Source organism: Coregonus lavaretus (assembly GCF_964263955.1).
Source record: "Coregonus lavaretus genome assembly, chromosome: 7".
NCBI classification, from domain to species: Eukaryota; Metazoa; Chordata; class Actinopteri; order Salmoniformes; family Salmonidae; genus Coregonus; species Coregonus lavaretus.
The window spans coordinates 13143057-13164730 of record NC_139994.1 but is presented as its reverse complement, the minus strand read 5'-3'; the positions used below and the strand labels follow the sequence as shown (position 1 = coordinate 13164730).

General features: G+C 42.8%; 1 protein-coding gene across 1 annotated transcript in view; it reads left to right on the top strand.

The window, feature by feature from the left end:
• Window positions 1–7346: 7346 nt before the first annotated feature.
• Window positions 7347–21674, top strand: part of LOC311132780 (CUB and sushi domain-containing protein 3-like) — a gene marked incomplete at its 3' end in the record, with an annotated part of 471294 nt that continues 456966 nt past the window's right edge. The window contains 1 exon segment of the mRNA XM_084166101.1: window positions 7347–7455. Coding sequence (XP_084022227.1) covers window positions 7359–7455 — 97 coding nt within the window. The 5' untranslated portion in view covers window positions 7347–7358.

Sequence of the window (21674 nt, the reverse complement as noted above, 5' to 3'; positions counted from 1 at the left end):
TCTCTCTCTCTCCTTCTTCTCTCTCTCTCTCTCTCTCTCTCTCTCTCTCTCTCTCTCTCTCTCTCCTTCTCTCTCTCTCTCTCTCCTCTCTCTCTCTCTCTCTCTCTCTCTCTCTCTCTCTCTCCTCTCTCTCTCTCTCTCTCTCCCTCCTTTCCTACTCTCAAGGACTAAGAGGCAAAACATAAGCCATTACGTTTGTATTTATTTTGAAATTGAAGTGAAAGCCACTGCTAGAGGCCAAACTTATTGGTGAATTTGCAGTGTGTATATTGAGTTTGCAGTCTCAAGTATAGGTTTGCTGGTTTGACTGTTGGAGATAATGTTGTGTTTCCTTGAGAGAAAATCACATTCTAGCGACAATAAATCCACAGAAACAAACAACCCCAAGATATCATCAAGCATTAAGGACAGTGGTTTTGCGTCTTGAGCGCTAACCCAAAGACAAAGAAGACAGTTTATTATTGCAACTGTCATGCAGTAGTAGTAGATTCAAGTTATTAGAACTGTTTCGGAGGTGACTAGTGCCTCCAAATCAAAACCAACCGAGAGAAGAACATGCATATGCACACACAAACACAAACACAAACCTTGCTAATATTTCGGAATATTAAAACAGAAAGGTGCCGGGGGATATTTGCCCTCTTTTCCATTTATGTTCAATTATTTTGTAGATAATAAACAACAGTGGGAATATACAATTTATAGTCTGTCCATAGACAAAAATAAATCATGGCAGATTCTCCCTTGGGGATGTTCCCCTCTGCGGGTGCCTTTAGAACAATTTGTTTTAAATAAAAATGAACATAAAAGGAGGACTGAAAGACTAGGGGCTCAATTCAATCCGCATCGCGGAAGTTCAGCTTTTCAGCGTGATTGAAATTTATGGGCAATGTTCCCACTTTAGCAGAGACTGAATTCACGGTAAACACTGCCTATATCAGCTGAATCGGAAATTAAGCGATACAGATTGAATAGAGCCCTAAATTCATAGAATTGAATTAGAGGTAATAGTTTAGAATTGTAACTTTATTTGCTGTTCATTTTATATAATGACAAACTGATGCATGAACATGTTTGGTCATTAAATATATCTATTTTTGATGTCACTATATCATAGAGTGTGGTACGCCTAATAGAGATGTTACTTTACTCGCTACAATGTAGGTTCATTCCTTTCCTGTGGAGCTATTGGCCTCCTCTTTCTTTTAGCGACCTTTAGGGGCCAATTTACTAATGATGTATGTTTCAGAGCTGTGAGGCCAGTTGTCATTCTCACAAAACAAATTGGTCTCAAAGCAACAGTTTTGGGCCAGTAGATAGTCAACGCACTTTGTTTTGCCTCAGTGGAATGGAAGCAAGAGTGTTTCCCCCCCCCCCCCGCGTAATAATGTTGAATCAATAGGCGGCTATTAAGGGATGCCTTTTGTCTCATTAGCGTGGACTTCTGCTCTGTTGTTAATGTGATGGACACAGCCTAGCTGTGAAACATGTGGAGGGGAAATTGGCAGGTCCAGAGTATTAGGCCTAGGCGATAGGCATTATGATACCGAACAAGACCATGGTATCTGTCTTTGCGCGCTCTCTCCATTCCACCTGATAATCGCCTATAAACAACTCAGCTCAGGAACCCACTTTTGGATCTTTTATTAAAGCGATCTGTCAGAAACCCACATCATTGAGTTGTACAGTATCTCCAGATGCATCGCTGTGTGTTTACTACCAAAGAACGGAGGAGCTGAGAGAACAGACTCCTGCCTTCCTGAATCACATTATCTCAGAAAGCGTTGGGGCCTTTATTGGGGAAAATCAAGTGTTATGACTACACGTTGCACTCTGATGTATTGCTAGAAAAAGGGGAAAGCACTTTTAAAAGATTAATCTCTACTCATTCAGTGGGTAATGTAATTTCAGCCGGTCTGCAGCCGGCTTAGGGTTCTGTCTCTGACAATCAGCCTGAATAAGATGCCTGCAGAGAAGAGTGGTGATCTGAACACTCTCGCTGATCTCCCAGTCTCGCTTCCCTTTGGAACCTTAAGCACTAGTGACAGCCCTACCACTCTCTGTTTCTCTATCCAGAGTGTTGAGGAGAATGTGAGCATTCCTCGCAAAATGGTATGGTGAGCAGACCTTCAATGGCGAGTAGTAGCAGCCAGCATGCCAAACACTGTTGGTGTGACATGGAGTGTTTTTATTTGTCACTCCTCCACAGTTTGCGTGAGAAAGCTACTTTTAATTAAGGGCAGGTATGGACTAGCAGAAGTGACTTTTCGTAGCAGGTCAGAAGAATTAGGTTAAATTTAGGAAAGGGTAAGGTTTAGGTTTAGCTAAAATGCTAAAATTGTCCCCGACGTGACTCAAACATATCAGCCCAGTCAAAACTGTTCACTGCTCTGGCACCCCAATGGTGGAACAAGCTCCCTCACGACGCCAGGACAGCGGAGTCACTCACCACCTTCAGGAGACACTTGAAACCCCACCTCTTTAAGGAATACCTGGGATGGGATAAAGTAATCCTTCTACCCCCCCCCCCCCCCCCCCCCCCCCCTTTACTCCAACCCCCCCCCCCCCCAAAAAAATAATAATAATAATAATAAATAATAAATAAAACTAACATTGTAAAGTGGTTATCCCACTGGCTATAAGGTGAATGCACCTATTTGTAAGTCGCTCTGGATAAGAGCGTCTGCTAGATGACGTAAATGTAAATGTAAATATCTAGCTGCAACCAGGCCTGCCCTGAGAACAGTCTTATTTTCTGCTAATGTGATTCTGCGAAAATATACGGGGGTATGAATCAGTGAGTGAGTGAGCGCATTTGTCGAATGTAATTACCAGATTAAAGGGAGGGGTATGCAAATGGTGAATAATACAGCATTAGAAGTATGAGTGTAATGGTTCTTTTGTGTTTTAACGTTTCATGTTCACAGAATGAGGGATCAAAGCGTTCTCATTGTGTTAAAAGGAGATCTTGTTAAATATAATCTGAATATTCTGAAGCCTACTTTTGGAAACCCCCCAAAATAGGAACCAAAACTGCTTTCTCCCTTTGCAGCTTCTCCCCTTGAAGATGTATGGTCAAAGGTGGTTCAACAATCAAAAGGGGACTGCGATGTCCTTGCTTCTGCTCCTTTTAAACATATAACCTTTAGTTTTAAATCTTGAGAAAGGTGTTACTATGATGTGTCAGCAAGGTGGCTTTTAAATATAAAAGCGTGCAGCTTGAGCTTATGGGTAACTGGGGTTAAGACGGGGTGAGAGGAGGCCTCATGTACCCTGCCAAGGCCCCCTGTCTAACCAATTTGAACCTAGTTCCACTAGGAAGAGACCGCATGGACTTGTAGAGCAATATGAACAGTATGGTTCTGGCTGTTGGGCGCTGAAGGCACAGAGGGGTGATGTATTCGTTCCAACTTGCACAGCAGTTAAGAAAGGCCTCCATGACCCCAAGGGGATACCAATGCAGACTCTCATTGAAGGAAGCTGTGTGTGTGTCCTCCCAAGCAGATGTAATCCACAAACCGTCGCTGGAACTCAGTGTACCAACTCAGTGTACCAATAAACTATACTGCATAACCCAAAACAACAATGATTAGTCCTGCTAAGGACTCTGCTTTGGTCCACATAATACAGAAAGCTTGTTTCTTGTAGTTATTGTAATTGTATGTAATTGGCATAATGGTCACTGACCTATGTCAGCTTGGCCGAGGTGAATTTGACTTGTTGTAATGGATGTTAAATGCTGTAGGTTGTAAATGTCCATATTGAAGAGGTGAACCTAGTAAAAGGATGTGTTCCAGGCTGACTACATTTCAGACACATGCCGGATCTCACAGCGCCTGGATAGGTCTTTAAGACACCATCTAACTACATCATATGATATACAGTGCTTTCAGAAAGTATTTACACCTTGACCTTGTCCACATTTTGTTGTGTTACAGCCTGAATTTAAAATGGATTACATTTAGATTTTGTGTCACTGGCCTACACACAGTACCCCATAATGTCAAAGTGGAATTAGTTGTTTTTCTGTGTGTTTTTGTAAACATATGAATAAAATATGAAAAGCTGGAATGAAACCTGTTTGAATACTAAATAAGTTCAAGAGTAAAAACTTGCTTAACAAGTCATATAATAAGTTGCATGGACTCTGTGTGCAATAATAGTGTAACATGATTGTTGAATGACTACCTCATCCCTGTACCCCACACATACAATTATCTGTAAGGTCCCTCAGTCTAGCAGTGAATTTCAAACACAGATTCAACCACAAAGACCAGGGAGGTTTTCCAATGCCTCGCAAAGAAGAGCACATATTTGTAGATAAAAAAACAAACAAAGAAAACTGACATTGAATATTCCTTTGGGCATGGTGAAGTTATTAATTACACTTTGGATGGTGTATCAATACACCCAGTCACTACAAAGATAAAGGCGTCCTTCCTAACTCAGTTGCCGGAGAGGAAGGAAACTGCTCAGGGATTTCACCATGAGGCCAATTGTTACAGAGTGTAACGGCTGTGATAAGAGAAAACTGAGGATGGATCAACAACATTAACATCCACAACATCCACAATACTAACCTAAATGACAGAGTGAAAATACAAACATTCCAAATAAGACACTAAAGTAAAACTGCAAAAAATGTACTGAATACAAAGCGTTATGTTTGGGGCAAATCCAACACATCACATCACTGAGTACCACTCTTCATATTTTCAAGCATGGTGGTGGCTGCATCATGTTATGGATATGCTTGTCATTGGCAAAGACTAGGTAGTTTTTCAGGATAAAAATAAATGAAATAGAGCTAAGCACAGGCAAAATCATAGAGAAAAACCTGGTTCAGTCTGCTTTCCAACAGACACTGGGAGACAAATTCACCTTTCAGCAGGACAATAACCTAAAACAGAAGGCCAAATATACACTGGAGATGCTTACCAAGACGACCTAAATTGGCTTGAAAATCTATGGCAAGACTTGAAAATGACTGTCTAGCAATGATTAACAACCAACTTGACAGAGCATGAAGAATTTTAAAAAGAATAATGTGCAAATATTGTACAATCCAGGTGTGCAAAGCTCTTAGAGACTGACCCAGAAAGACTCACAGCTGTAATTGCTGCCAAAGGTGAATCTAACATGTATTGACTCAGGGGTGTGAATACTTATGTAAATGAGATATTTCTGAGGAGGACCATGGGAATGGAGTGAAGGGGAAAAAAGGAAGTGTGAGGAGATGAGGAGGAGCAGAGGAGGAAAAAAGGGAGGAAGAGGGAGGAAAAAGAAGATGGCAGCATTGAACAGCATGGCTGTAATTGCTAGCTGGCAAAGTTGTGTCTGTGACTGTGTGTGTGTGTGTCTGCGTGTGTGTGTCTTTGCCTGTGCGTGCGTGCCTGCGCACATGCGTTTGCATGCCAGTGATTGCAGGTGTGCATGTGTGTGCGTACCTGTGTGTGCACGTGTGCGCTTGTAAGAGTGTGTGTGCGTGTTTGTGTGTGTGATGCAGCGGCAGGAAGCTCGCTAAGGTTGGGAAGCTTGTGCGAGAGCAGCAGAAACCTCATTAAGACAGTAGCTGAGTGAATCTGTACCTCCCAGCCTCACAACTTCCTCTCCTTTCCTCTGCTTTACAAAGATAATGACAAGGTAGCTGGTAATATGCACAGTAATTCATCCATTGTGAATTTACGTGTTTTAACTCAAACAGGTTTTGAAGATTTTGCATTTAAATTAGACATCCAGGTCTTTTTTATCCACCTTTATCCAACTCACTTGTAATTTGTGTTTTTGTCCAATTATAGAGGAACACTTTTCACTTCACTCACGTACAATACATTGTCTTTCTGCTTCTTGCTTGGTAGTCTTATTGAGATTCTACTCTCAAATCCAGTACACGCAAAAGTGGAACATGTATTTGTAATGACCCTGTGGCCATCAGACGATCAAAGAGATTGGCAAATAGCATCTTTGAAATATGTATGTTCATACAGATGTAGGATCTTAATTTGATCACTCGTTTGTTGCTGAGAGTTTTCCTGCACAGCAGGAAATGCAAACTTGTAGTGTAGTCTAGGTTTAAAAAGGCTGCTAAAGTTTGTAATTTCCAATTTAAAATGTCAGACTTCATTTGCCCTAAAAATGTATCAACCCCTACAAAAAATGTTCATTAATTAAAATCCACATAATAATTCACATTTCCTCTTGCAGCAGGATTATTTTCCTGCTGTAGCAAACTGGCTCAAATTAAGATCCTACATCTGTATGCAGTAGATTGGAAAATATGTCCTTGGTTATCCCATTGTGGGCCAATGGAGGGTGGAGAGAAACCCCGGGAGGGGAGAGATGAGTTGTTAAAGACATACAGAAGGGAAGGTATACACTTTATTGTATTCTCTCTCAAGTTCTTTGAAGCTGATGACAAGTTGAAAGGTTAATCATACTACAGGGATACTATGTGATCTCCTGGTGCGGTTATGCAAAATCTTTAATAAATATTTCACTCACAAGTCTATTAGCATAACCAATAGGAATTCTGTAACATGGCTCCGACCGACGTGGTTTGTAGCACACATCTATTCTCTGTCATTTTCATAGTGTTTAAAAATTCAGTACTTTTTATGTCGATCTGTCTGTCTAATTCTGGCCTCTATTGATGTGTATATTTCTCCCACCTCTCTTCACAGTATGGCTTTTTGGAGGAGAAATCACTTTAGTGAAACAAACTCCAGCCAGTGAAATGTTAATAGCTAGTGTAGCCCATAAATAAGACCTGAGCCCATGTACATTTGAAATGTTATAATGATCCTTACTTTGAAATGGGGCCGTAGAATCAATATGCTCTCCCTCCACATTTTGATCCATTCACCTCGCAGTACTCTGCTGCTGGCTCCAAGTGTTTAATGTAACTCCACCTCTCAGTGCTCTGCTGCTGGCTCCAAGTGTTTAATGTAACTCCACCTCTCAGTGCTCTGCTGCTGGCTCCAAGTGTTTAATGTAACTCCACCTCTCAGTGCTCTGCTGCTGGCTCCAGTGTTTAATGTAACTCCACCTCTCAGTGCTCTGCTGCTGGCTCCAGTGTTTAATGTAACTCCACTTAGTTGATTTAGCTGAATGACACAACATTGGGCTGACTGGTTGGTGAGACTTGTCAGGGTAATACTGGTGTTTTAGGTCGATCTCCAGATCATTCTGATTGGTGTATGTTATTGATTCATAGTATCCTATTGGTCATTCTGACTGGTGTCTGTGTGCTATTGGTTAATAGCATCTCCAGATCATTATGATTGGTGTAATGTATGATTTTCAGATCATTCTGATTGGTTTGTCGTCTCCTCTCTCCCCATAGGTTAACAGGATTCTCAATGCCACCACCAGTCACGAGCACGGGGTCCGTCTTCTCCCTGCGTCTTACCAGTGACTTCGCTGTGAGCGCTCACGGCTTTAAGTTATATTATGAAGGTAAGACTCTTCTCTTCTTCTATTCCCTCTCATTGTTTCTGTTGTTTATCTCTTGTATTCGCTCATCAAATGAACAGGATTGAGAGACTGGATGGGATGGCTTCTGATCCAGCTGGAGATCCAGATGCTCTGCTCTTATCTGATCTCTCGGGAAGTTTGCATTAGTATTTTATTTAATTAAAGGGGCTTTATTGACTTGATTAGATCCCACTGTTAGACATGCTGTTCTCTAAGGACCTCATCAGTCCACATCAAACCAGATCTAATCAAAACCACACACTGTTATAGACCTGCTGTTCTCTAAGGACCTCATCAGTCCTCATCAAACCAGATCTAATCAAAACCGCCCACTGTTATAGACCTGCTGTTCTCTAAAGACCTCATCTGTCCACAACAAACCAGATCTAATTAAAACCACACACTGTTATAGACCTGCTGTTCTCTAAGGACCTCATCAGTCCACATCAAACCAGATCTAATCAAAACCACCCACTGTTATAGACCTGCTGTTCTCTAAGGACCTCATCAGTCCACATCAAACCAGATCTAATCAAAACCACCCACTGTTATAGACCTGCTGTTCTCTAAGGACCTCATCAGTCCACATCAAACCAAATCTAATCAAAGCCACCCACTGTTATAGACCTGCTGTTCTCTAAGGACCTTATCAGTCCACATCAAACTAGATCTAATCAAAACCACCCACTGTTATAGACCTGCTGTTCTTTAAGGACCTCATCAGTCCACATCAAACCAGCTCTAATCAAAACCACCCACTGTATATGCCTACTGGACTGCCCCTGAGGCCAGACAGACATACTTTACATGTATGGCATCAAAGCATGTATCTACAGAAAGGCACACATGGTTAAAACATATTCTGCATGTTTATTACACACAGTAGGTGAGTGTTTCAAGACATCCTTTAAGAAAACTGTATTACAGTTTGTGCCATGAAACTTGGCATAAAGGCAGCACAAACATCTAGCATTTCCAAGAATCCACCACTATGCCAAGTAGACTAGCCCACCCCCAACCCTCGTCCGACGCTAAGGAAGAACAAATACAACTCACACACAAACACAATGTCAATCATATTTACAGTCAAATGTCTTGCCTTCCCTTTTTACTCCCATGATGGACCATCCTACCCCTCTACCTCTCCTATGCCAGCTGACTAACTAACTGTTTAGCCCTCCAGTCTTCAGACAGAACCTCCTACCCCTCTACCCCTCCTCTGCCAGCTGACTAACTAACCGTGTAGCCCTCCAGTCTTCAGACAGAACCTCCTACCCCTCTACCCCTCCTCTGCCAGCTGACTAACTAACTAACTAACTGTGTAGCCCTCCAGTCTTCAGACAGAATCTCCTACCCCTCTACCCCTCCTATGCCAGCTGACTAACTAACTGTGTAGTCCTCCAGTCTTCAGACAAAATCTCCTACCCCTCTAACCATCCTCTACCCTCCAGTCTTCAGACAGAACCTCCTACCTCTCACCTCTCCTCTGACAACCTCCTCCCCTCTACCTCTCCTCCACCCCGCCTCTCCTCTCCTCTACCCCTCCTCTCCTCTCCTCTACCCCTCCTCTAACCCCCCTGCACCTCTTCTGCCACCACTCCTCCCCACTACCCCACCTCTGCCAACCTCCTCCCCTCTACCCCTCCTCTACTCCCTCTACCTCTACTCTTCCACCCTCCTCCCCTCTACCCCTCCTCTGCCACCCTCCTCCTCTCTACCCCTCCTCTACTCCCTCTACCTCTACTCTTCCACCCTCCTCCCCTCTACCCTCCTCTGCCACCCTCCTCCTCTCTACCCCTCCTCTACCCCTCCTCTGCCACCCTACTCTCCTCTACTCCTCCTCTACCCCTCCTCTGCCACCCACCTCCTCTCTACCCCTCCTCTACCCCTCCTCTACCACCCTCCTCCTCTCTACCCCTCCTCTACCCCTCCTCTGCCACCCTACTCTCCTCTACTCCTCCTCTACCCCTCCTCTGCCACCCTCCTCCTCTCTACCCCTCCTCTACCCCTCCTCTGCCACCCTACTCTCCTCTACTCCTCCTCTACCCCTCCTCTGCCACCCGCCTCCTCTCTACTCCTCCTCTACCCCTCCTCTGCCACCCTACTCTCCTCTATCCCTCATCTACCACCCTCCTCCTCTCTACCCCTCCTCTACCCCTCCTCTGCCACCCTACTCTCCTCTATCCCTCCTCTGCCACCCTCCTCCCCTCTGCCCCACCTCTGCCAGCTGACTATTACACTATGTAGCATCTCCAGTCTGCAGCCACGTCATTTACCTCCCCAGGCCTACTCACCCACTACCCACCCACCCGTCCGCCAGTCCACCATTTGCTGAATCCGTGCACAGCCTTGAAACTCGGTGCAATTTCAGGGTTATTCAAATATACATCAAACATGTTACGAAAGAAGCGAGACACTCCCTCCAGTTCTGTTACATCTCCAGAATGTAATGGATTCCCTGCTTTTTAAAATTACATAATGTAATGGATTCACTGCCTTTCAAAATTGCATAAGCCACCAAGGCTTCTAAGTTGGAATTATTTTAACATTCCCCCTTTTTGCTTAGCAACACTGGGAACTAAAGGCATTGAGAAGGATCTAATAATTCCCTCAACTGTTTCCAGCTTCCACAACTCATGGTTTCATTATAGATTGTTAGTGCTACTATAATACTGAGCACTAGATCTGCTCAAAGCAAACACACACACACACGAAGATGTGGGGTTTGCCATGGCCAATTAGATCCTTAATGCTTTCACAGTCTGATAACACTTCTAATGATAATATGACTTCTTAACCATCATGCTATTTAATGCTTTCTTTATTCCCTTTTATACATCCCATTTGTGACAGAGTATTTTCCTGTTTAAATACTTTGATCGCCTCGGATTCATTTAGAGGCATGGAGCATGGATTCAGTCATGGACACTGATAAACTGGAGGGGGGAAAAACATTTTATTTGTTTCTGATGGTAACCACCACCCACTGAGACAAGACAGTGAGACAAAGATATTCAAGTCTAAGTAGACATGGAAAACTGCATAGCTACCCAGTCTCCTTGGCATTGGTTCAGATGATCTTCTGTATATCCTCTCTCTCTCAAGATAAAGGACTAGCACCTATGCTGCTGGGGCTGTATTGATGTACTGTATTGTGCAATTGTCATGCTGCCCACGCATACCATTCCTCCCTGGCAACACACACACACACACACACACACACACACACACACACACACACACACAGTCGGCTCCTTCTCCTCCGTGCCTATCTGGCCTCCTCTCCACGGCTATGCTGCTCTGCATTATTAGAGCTCACAACACCTCCACCTGGACCTCCAGCAAGTATCATCCCTCCCCGGGCCTCCCTGCCTGGGCATACCACAGCTCTGTCTCCCTGGCTGCAGTTACACCCAGCTGGGGGAGGGGGGCGCCGGCACACAGTTCAGCTCCTCCAGCTGCAGAAAACACTGCTTTCTCTTCCTCACACACATACTGTGTGTGTAGACATATACAGAAGATGCACACACACACACACACACACCTCTGGGGTTGACAGACTTTGCGACTGGTGTGTTTGATGCCTGTAGATACTGTCTTGTATAGCCTGACTCTGCATGCTTTATATGCAGTTGATTTTTTAAAGTAGGGACTGTGTCGAGTAATGTTAGGTCTAAAGTGTAGGTCTTGATTTAAGGAGTGTCGAGATGACAGACTTATGTAGTCAGTGTATGGTCTGGGCAATATCTTATTTCTAACCCTATTTTCACTGTTTAGTTGCACATACTGGGTAGATTGTCTTATTAGCATCTGCGAAAAGCATTTCTCACACTCATATAACCCGATAGATCTTGAAAACCATATAATTTCTCAAATAATAGACTTTGTTCTATGCGAACCAGGGAGGAAGAGTACATCCATATGGATCCGTTACAGTCCTGGGTACCAGTTCATCGTTTATGATTAATGGTACATGCGGGACTCTAGTCTAGTGTATTGTATATGAAGGATGCCGATGATGTAAATTATTCAGTGGGCATCCCGAGGCACTTTTAGAGTATGCTGAGATGAGAACATTGGTGATGATGGTGGCGATTAGAAAGCGAGGTAGCGATTGCGGCGGTTGCCATATTTAGGACGCGCTGTCCTCGATTTTATGAATATGAATATAATACTTGTCCTTGTCCTTGTATTCTTCATCTTCATCAGTAGAGTTGTCATCATCATCATCATCATCATCACCTTCATCCTCCTCATCTTCATCATCATGTAAGTATTATGATATCATGGATTCCACTCATTACAGTATTTCAGTCAATAATCTGCTAGCTAGAACATACACTGGAGAGTGAATCCCTATTGGAAACCTATCCTACCTCTGCTGTGGGTTTACATTCTATGGGAGAACATGGCTTCCCTGACTCATGCGAACACAGTGTAGAAAACCTCAAATGAAGCTCTGGTGTAGGTTTACATGCCTCTGCTGACCGATGAGAACACAGTGTAGAAAACCTATAATCAACCTCTAACGTGGTTTTACATGATATGACGTAGAAAAACATGTTTCCTCTAACTGACCAATAAGAAATCACTGTAGAGTGCAGTACATGAACAAGAGTATGTACAGTTGAAGTCGAACGTTCATTAAAACTCGTTTTTCAACCACTCCACAAATTTCTTGTTAACAAACTATAGTTTTGGCAAGTCAGTTAGGACATCTACTTTGTGCATGACACAAGTAATTTTTCGATTGTTTACAGACAGATTATTTCACTTATAATTCACTGTATCACAATTCCAGTGGGTCAGAAGTTTACATACACTAAGTTGACTGTGCCTTTAAACAGCTTGGAAAATTCCAGAAAATGATGTCATGGTTTTAGAAGCTTCTGATAGGCTAATTTACATAATTTGAGTCAATTGGAGGTGTACCTGTGGATGTATTTCAAGGCCTACCTTCAAACTCAGTGCCTCTTTGTTTCACATCATGGGAAAATCAAAAGAAATCAGCCAAGACGTCAGGAAAAAAATTGTAGACCTCCACAAGTCTGGTTCATCCTTGGGAGCAATTTCCAAATGCCTGAAGGTACCACGTTCATCTGTACAAACAATACTACGCAAGTATAAACACCATGGGACCACGCAGCCGTCATAACGCTCAGGAAGGATGAACGTACTCTGGTGCAAAAAGTGCAAATCAATCCCAGAACAACAGCAAAGGACCTTGTGAAGATACTGGAGGAAACAGGTACAAAAGTATCTATATCCACAGTAAAATGAGTCCTATATCGACATAACCTGAAAGGTCGCTCAGCAAGGAAGAACAAAGATCGTACTTTTTGGAGAAATGTCCTCTGGTCTGATGAAACAAAAATAGAACTGTTTGGCCATAATGACCATCGTTATGTTTGGAGGAAAAAGGGGAAGGCTTGCAAGCCGAAGAACACCATCCCAACCGTGAAGCACGGGGGTGGCAGCATCATGCTGTGGGGGTGCTTTGCTGCAGGAGGGACTGGTGCACTTCACAAAATAGATGGCATCATGAGGAAGGAAAATTATGTGGATATATTGAAGCAACATCTCAAGACATCAGTCAGGAAGTTAAAGCTTGGTCGCAAATGGGTCTTCCAAATGTACAATGACCCCAAGCATACTTCCATGTTTGGCAAAATGGCTTAAGGACAACAAAGTAAAGGTATTGGAGTGGCCATCACAAAGCCCTGACCTCAATCCTATAGAAAATTTGTGGGCAGAACTGAAAAAGCGTGTGTGAGCAAGGAGGCCTACAAACCTGACTCAGGAGGAATGGGCCAAAATTCACCCAACTTATTGTGGGAAGCTTGTGGAAGGCTACCCGAAACGTTTGACCCAAGTTAAACAATTTAAAGGCACTGCTACCAAATACTAATTGAGTGTATGTAAACTTCTGACCCACTGGGAATGTGATGAAATAAATAAAAGCTGAAATAAATCATTCTCTCTACTATTATTCTGACATTTCATATTCTTAAAATAAAGTGGTGATCCTAACTGACTTAAGACAGGGAATTCTTACTAGGATTAAATGTCAGGAATTCTGAAAAACTGAGTTGAAATGTATTTGGCTAAGGTGTATGTAAACTTCCTACTTCAATTGTACTTGCCTTTAACCATCAAACCACACACGACTCACTTCCCTTAGATGTGACAGAACATGAACATGCCTGTCCTACAGTATTAAACCATGCAGCTAACACGCTGTGGGAGATTTGCCTGCTGGGGGGGTGTTCTACTAAGCTATATGCAATTGTTTTAAGAAGGTCATACCAAGGATCATTTAGCTATTTGATTTTGAATTTGAAGACCCCTTGAAGTATAAAAAAATATATATGAAAACAATTATTTGATGAAAAATAAATGTGGCCTTACCGCTATTAGCCCATACAAACACATTGAATAATAGATTAACTACATTGAACAACAGATAGTCCCAAAAAATATCAAAAGGAAGTTTGTCCTGAAGTGTCTCTCCTATATCTGAGAGGAATTAGAAAGATCAGGTACATGTACACTGAACAAAAATATAAACACAACATGTGTTGGTCCCATGTTTCTCTCAAATTCTGTGCACAAATTTGTTTACATCCATGTTAGTGATCCCATCTACCTGACAGGTGTGGCATATCAAGAAGCTGATTAAACAGCATGATCATTACACAGGTGCACCTTGTGCTGGGGACAATAAAAGGCCACTTTAAAATGTGCAATGTTGTCACACAACACAATCCCACAGATGTCTCAAGTTTTGAGGGAATGTGCAATTGGCATGCTGACTGCAGGAATGTCCACCAGAGCTGTTGCTAGAGAATGTTCATTTCTCTACCATAAGCTGCCTCCATAGTAATTTTAGAGAATTTGGCAGTACGTCCAACCGGCCTCACAACCACAGACCACGTGTAACCATGCCAGCCCAGGACCTCCGCATCTGGCTTTCTCACCTGCGGGATCGTCTAAGGATCGGTGGGGAGGGTGCTGAGGAGTATTTCTGTCTGTAATAAAGCCCTTTTGTGAGGAAAAAACTCATTCTGATTGGCAGGGCCTGGCTCCCCAGTGGGTGGGCCTATGCCCTCCAAAGCCCACCCATGGCTGCACCCCTTCCCAGTCATGTGAAATCCATAGATTTTATATTTCTGGTGTCAACAAGGAAGCAAGAATATTGATCGTAAAAAAGCTAAGGAAAAATGAGATACGTTTTAAGATGAGGAGAATAGCTCTTTTAAAGGCTATAAACTGGAACCGTTACAAATAATCTCAGAATAATCAAACCAAAATTCCGGAGGCTTGTGTTTGCGAGGACATTGCATTCCTAGAGCAGTGCATTTTGGTAAAGCTGCAGAATGTTATTGCTCTCTTCTGTGCTAGGAGCTAGCTGAAAGCACTCAGGCATCTAGTCTGGGTGTTTACTATGCAGCAGTGAATATTAAATGCTGCCACATATATGAAAGGTGCATACTATCCTCATGCAATATGCGTTCATTGTCGCATATAGATGTAGGATCTTAATTTGATCACTTTTTCATTGCTGAGAATTTTCCTGCAAAGAAGGAAATGCAAACTTGTAGTGTATTTGAGTTTTAAAAAGGCTTCTAAAGTTTGTAATTTCCACTTAGAAATGTCAGACTTGATTTGCTCTAACGAAAAATTTATAAATCCCTATAAAAATGTCCATTAATTATAATCCAAATTTCCTGTTGCCACAATATTATTTTCCTACTGTAGCAAACTGGCTCAAATTAAGATCCTACATCTTTACACACAAATTCCATTGATTCTAATGTTCCGAAAGAATTTCAGGGAGAACAGCTTGTGTGTTGGTTTGAATAAATGTGGGGGAGACATTATGGATGATAGAATTAAAGTGGCAATCTGCAGTTGCTACATCCATTTTTGGACTGAATATATGATATGTACCCATTGATTGATAAAGAATATAACTCATCAGAACCCAAAATATAAGCTTGTTTTACTCCAATATTTGTAAACAAAGCACATGCAAACAAAACATGGTTAAAACGATCATTTTGATATCATGGATGGTCAGTGCTTGCATCCATAGCTCTGTCTATGAATTTGAGAGTGGTTACATTTCTCCAGCCCCGTCCCTCAGTTATTTACCGAAACAGTGGTGGGCAGATCACTTTGTTATTTTTTCAACTGCTGATTGCCACTTAAAAAATCTAACATAATTTGTAGCCCTTTGGTTGAACTATAGACAATTGCACATTCTCAGTTGACAAGCTTGTTGTTTACTAAGACTCCCAGTTCCAGAATTGAGTGGTTATGTTATTTCTAACCATCAACCCAATGTTTTCTCCTCATTTAAAGAATGACGTATTTAAGATCGCTCTCTACTATAGTGTGTGCTCAGACATTACAGAGAAGAACAACTTTGGGTGTGAATGAGAGAGGAAATAGGCAATGAAGTCAATCACTGAATATAGCAAGCCTTTAGGTTTCTCTATCCCTCTCTCCTTCTCTCTCCCTCTCTCCTCTTTCTCTCCCATCAGCCAATCTGTCTTCTAAAAGTGACGGAAAACTGGCACTTTTTTACACATGCGGCATAATTATCTTGGCGCTGCTTATGGACACGTTCCGCGTAATCAGGATCCTTCATGCCGTTGCCAAAGCCTCCAGGATGTCACAGTGTTGTTCGTGTTAAGATTGCCTTTCCTCTCAAAGTTCTAATGGCCTGTTTGTGTGTAATCCTCAACATCCTGACAATGCAGTCTCTCATTAACGTCTGTAAGAGAGGGAAGATTCGGTAAGTAAGATGTTATATTAATTTCCTCCTATGAAGGTTTACGTGTCCCAGTTGACCTAAGACCGCAAACGTCCTTAAAGAACACCATGCAGACATGGGTTCAAATAGTATTTTAAATAACTTTGTCAGATGGGCGGAGACTATTCCATTGGTTCCATTCTGTCACGCAAGCTCGATCAAGCACAGCTAAAGTATTTGAAAGGCAAACAAATACTATTTGAACGCAGGTTAATAAGTTGAACCCATAGAATTTGTAATTTAATAGGATCTCTATGGTCGAACCCATCTCTCCTCCCTCCCTCCCTCCCTCTCTCAGACCAACCTGACCATCTGTCATCCCTGGGTTTGGTTTGATTGACAGCTAATAGTCACCTCCAATTCACCCTGTAATTAAATATGGATTAATAAAGGAAATTGACACTAACTGAAAGCATAACACACCATCTGCATCCAGCCAGCCCAGAGGCTATTTCTGACCACACTGCCATGTCAGTTATGAGTATAAAGTGGCTAGGCCTTGGGTGGAGAGGGAGCACTGTGGGCATGGTGAAAGACAGCTAACCAGCAGGTATGAATTATGACCCTGACACACAGGTGAATACATGACAGCTTGGTCAACTGTGATGTGATGTCAGTCAGCATACTTCCATTAGATCAGATATAGGCTGGCGTTATTCTGCTCTGCAGTAATTGACTTTATTGCCCATTTCCTCTCTCTGTCATGTCCAGTAATAACCCTCTCAAAGCCTCTTTCCTCCAGGTAATGTCTGAGCACACTCTATATAGGAGAGATGGAATAAATGTGTTGCTTTAAAAAATAAGATGGTTAGACGTTTACATGTGAGCTATGCTGCCCTTCAAAGGCAAAACTCAGTAACTATGAATTTAGTAAAAAATCTTTGATCTGTTGTAATGGCCAGGTATATTATCTGATTGTGGTATTTAGTTTCCTGACACAAGAACAAGCCAGTTGATCAGAATATATCATGCTGTCTGTCTAGACAGAAAAATACTCAGATTTTGCAGAAAATAAAAGTATGTAGTTACTGCGTTTTACCTGTGTAGGGCAGTATTCTATATGCATGTAGACCTATATATGTTGGATTGATCATACATTCTTATGACAGGTTATAGAGCATTAAACTAGCAGGCTAAAGTGGTTACCAAAATATTAACTCAAATGGATCGGGTGTCTGTCCACCTCCCAGAACCCCAGAGCCATTAGCATCTCTTTTTGTGGTGACTCTATACTATTCAGTGGGTTTCAGATCAAAAGCATCGCCAGTTCTTTCCCTTTAATTGAATAAGAAGGTGACTAAGAGTGTCTAAGGGATCTCAGAGAAGCGTAAATACTTTTTGGGTCAATACTCTAGTCTCTCTCTCTGTCTCCTTGGCATGGAGGTGGCTGCTGCTACCGGGTTCCTTCTTAAACAGTCCTTTAAAAAACCTGAAGTGTCAAAGGAGGCTCCTTTATTTTCAAATCAATGATTTCTCCAAGTTTCAGTTCAATAATCCATTAGTATGCTTCCCATTTCAAAGATCACTGCCAAAGCTTGTTCATTAAACTGTCTGGGTACCCCAGCCTCGGTCGTATTGAAGTCCCCCCTGTCATTTTCAAACACTCTAATTGCACGTTGTTTACAGCCAGCGACGTGCAACTCAACTGCACCACAAAAACAAAGAATAAGAAAGAGCAAATCAGTTTCATTAGTTAGATGGCGTAAAATGGGTGATGTTGTCATCTGGCATTTTCTTTGATTCAGGATAAGGTGTTAAATTAATAACATGAAAAATACCAAGTATCAAAGAATTACAATCTGTTGTCTGTGTTGAATCATCTTCACCAAAATTAGCTTTCTTTACCCATTTTTCAAAACAATGATAACTTTACATTTGAATGTTTAGCCATTTATCAGACACTCTCTAGGCAGGGACTCGAACCAGCAACCTTTCAATTACAGGCCCAACGCACTTAACCACTAGGCTACCTGCGGTACTTCTCCTTATCAAAGTAGTATTTCCATTTAACCCAGTGTCATTTCAGCTCTGCCGCCAATTCAAATGACTGTAATGCTCTTCGGCACTTCTTCTTCTTTCACATGGCTAATCTTTCGCTCACTCTCTTTTGATGGAAAACCTCTTGCACATTGTTCTGTCACTCATTTATCATACTTCTGGCAGATGACATCATATCACACCTTAGAAAAAGATGCTTGTATCGCACTGTTTTGTCTTTGTCATGTACCAGACAATCCCCTTGTTTTGCTTCTACGCAAGTAGTCTTTGAGGTGGATTGCTCTCTCTTTGCCGTATAGTTAACTTTGAGGTGTCAGAGTAAGACTCTAAGGAGGGCCCACCCCTAGCCCCTGTGTCTCTGATAGCTGCCAGCTAGAGTAGACAGACACTTCTTACATAATTAATTAAACATGTGAATGCTAATTGCTAGCATTCAATAAAGATCGTTTGCCCCAAGGGTTCCAAAATGCGATGCACAGTTCAATTGAAAATCTTTACTTGTCTGGCACTGCCAATTTAGAAAGCTGGGCGTTGCAGATTACCTGGCTGTTAGGGAGGATCGTTTGAACTCGAAAAGTGAAAGGTGCGAAAGAGAGAGCGAGAGAGAGAGAGGGAAGTTGAGAGAGAGGGAGAGAGAGTGAAGTCGAGTGGGAGAGAAAGAGGGAGAGAAGGAGAGAGGGAGAGAGAGGGAAATAGAGGGAAGTCGAGAGAGAGGGAGGGAGAGAGCGAGAGAGAGGGGGAGAGAGAGAGAGAGAGAGAGAGAGAGAGAGAGAGAGAGAGAGAGAGAGAGAGAGAGAGAGAGAGCGAGAGAGAGAGAGAGAGAGAGAGAGAGAGAGAGAGAGAGAGAGAGAGAGAGAGAGAGAGAGAGAGAGAGAGAGGGAAAGAGAGGGGTAAAGAGAGAGAGAGAGAGGGAAAGAGAGTGAGAGAGAGAGAGGGAAAGAGAGAGAGAGGTCTAGAGAGAGAGAGGTAGAGAGCGAAAGAGTGAGAGGGAGAGAGGGGGAAAGAAAGAGAGAGAGGGAAAGAAAGGGGGAAAGAGAGAGAGGGAAAGAGAGAGAGAGAGGGAAAGAGAGAGAGAGAGGAGAGAGAGAGAGAGAGAGAGAGAGAGAGAGAGAGAGAGAGAGAGAGAGCTCACAGAACGAGACCGCCGAGTGCTGAAGTGCATAGCGCGTAAAAATCGTCTGTCCTCGGTTGCAACACTCACTACCGAGTTCCAAACTGCCTCTGGAAGCAACATCAGCACAGTAATTGTTCGTCGGCAGCTTCATGAAATGAGTTTCCATGGCCGAGCAGCCGCACACAAGCCTAAGATCACCATGTGCGATGCCAAGTGTCGACTGGAGTGGTGTAAAGCTCACCGCCATTGAATCACGCTTCACCATCTGGCAGTCCGACGGACAAATCTGGGTTTGGTGGATGCCAGAACGCTACCTGCCCGAATGCATAATGCCAACTGTAAAGTTTGGTGGAGGAGGAATAATGGTCTGCGGCTGTTTTTCATGGTTCCGGCTAGGCCCCTTAGTTCCATTGAAGTGAAATCTTCACGCTATAGCATGCAATGACATCTTAGACGATTCTGTGCTTCCAACTTTGTGGCAACAGTTTGGGGAAGACCCTTTCCTGTTTCAGAATGACAATGCCCCCGTGCACAAAGCGAGGTCCATACAGCAATGGTTTTTCGAGATCGGTGTGGAAGAACTTGACTGGCCTGCACAGAGTCCTGACCTCAACCCCATCAAACACCTTTGGGATGAATTGGAACGCCGACTGCGAGCCAGGCCTAATCGCCCAACATCAGTGCCTGACCTCATTAATGCTCCTTTGGCTAAATGGAAACAAGTCCCTGCAGCAATGTTCCAACATCTAGTGGAAAGCCTTCCCAGAAGAGTGGAGGTTGTTATAGCACCAAAGGGGGGACCAACTCCATATTAACGTCCATGATTTTGGAATGAGATGTTCAACGAGCAGGTGTCAGCATACTAGTGTATTTCCTCCTATTTTCTTATTTCCTTTTGTTTAGAGGTATGGATGGATAACCTCTCCTACATTCAGTTTCTGCCTGGGGTTCCATGTTGTTTTCAAATGAATGCCCCGAACATGGGATGTGGATGGGTGGGAAATGTATTCTAACGCGGCAGGTATTGAAAGTAGAATTTGACACTGTGATTTACTCTCAGCACGCAATAATTGCACCATAGACCAGTGTTAGTCTTCCTGGTTGTGCTCAACGACGTGAGACTTATTCGATTTAACATCGAAAGAGATATGAGACATTTAGCTAGCTATTGAGAGAGAGGGTAGCAATAAACCAATTCTAGTTTTTAGTAATCACTCACAGCTTTCACAGACTCGATGGGTCCTATTTTCTGATCTCCTTGATTGGAAAAAGAGAAACACCCTCCCACACGAATGTGGTGAAATGACAAAGGATGTGCATGGTTGGGTGGCAACTAAATTGCGCTGACAATTTAAGGATGGCACAAACAATTTGGTTCTTTCTTCCGATGGGCCTACTGTATCACTCCAGCGTAGCAGATGCATTTGTGATAAGAGATAACTATCACATTGTGTAGTGGCCATGTTAAACTTTACATATCTGTGCCTTGGGAATGATGCCACTCTACTTCTCAGCCTTGTGCATAAACAGTTTGGACCCTCTCCAGCCCGGTAATCCAACCCACCTTGTAAACCGAGACCCCGCTTTTTTGCTAGCTTCTTCCCACACACTTTGACATTTCCTCATCTCCTGTCTTTAACGCGACGCCTCCTGTTTGACTTATGTCCACGCAATAACACAACAGCACCACCAGATACTGTAGACTGTGCCCCAAATGGCACCCTATTCCCTACATAGTGCGCTACTTTTGACCAGAGCCCTATGGGCAGAGCACTATAAAGGGAATAGGTTACCTTTTGGGATGCATCCGTAGTCTCCCCTCCCATCTTCCTGGGAGTGGATGTGCTCTGACAGCACCTGACGAAGCAAATCTCCAACTACCTGCAACTAACCGCAGGTGTTAAGAGATTAAGGCAAAACTGCTGTCCTCTGGAGAGGCAGGCTTACAGTAGGCTGTTAAGACTAACTTTATTTTATGGATTTTGCATGTTTTCGGTGCATGATTTCGGTGTATGATTTCGGTGCATGATTTCAGTTTTGATAGCGATGAATGAATGATGATAATATGAGTCTTCTAGGACAAGGTTGGGAGATTTGAAAGATTAGTAATGAAAGGTTTCTATTATTATTATAATTTAAACAGTATGTTGCCACTGTAACACATATAACCTATGAAAATCAAAGCCTTTTTACAGTAGACTTCCATTGTAATATTTTCAGGATGTAGCCGTGCTGGACAATGTCCATACACTTAGAGATAGACCTTTAGGA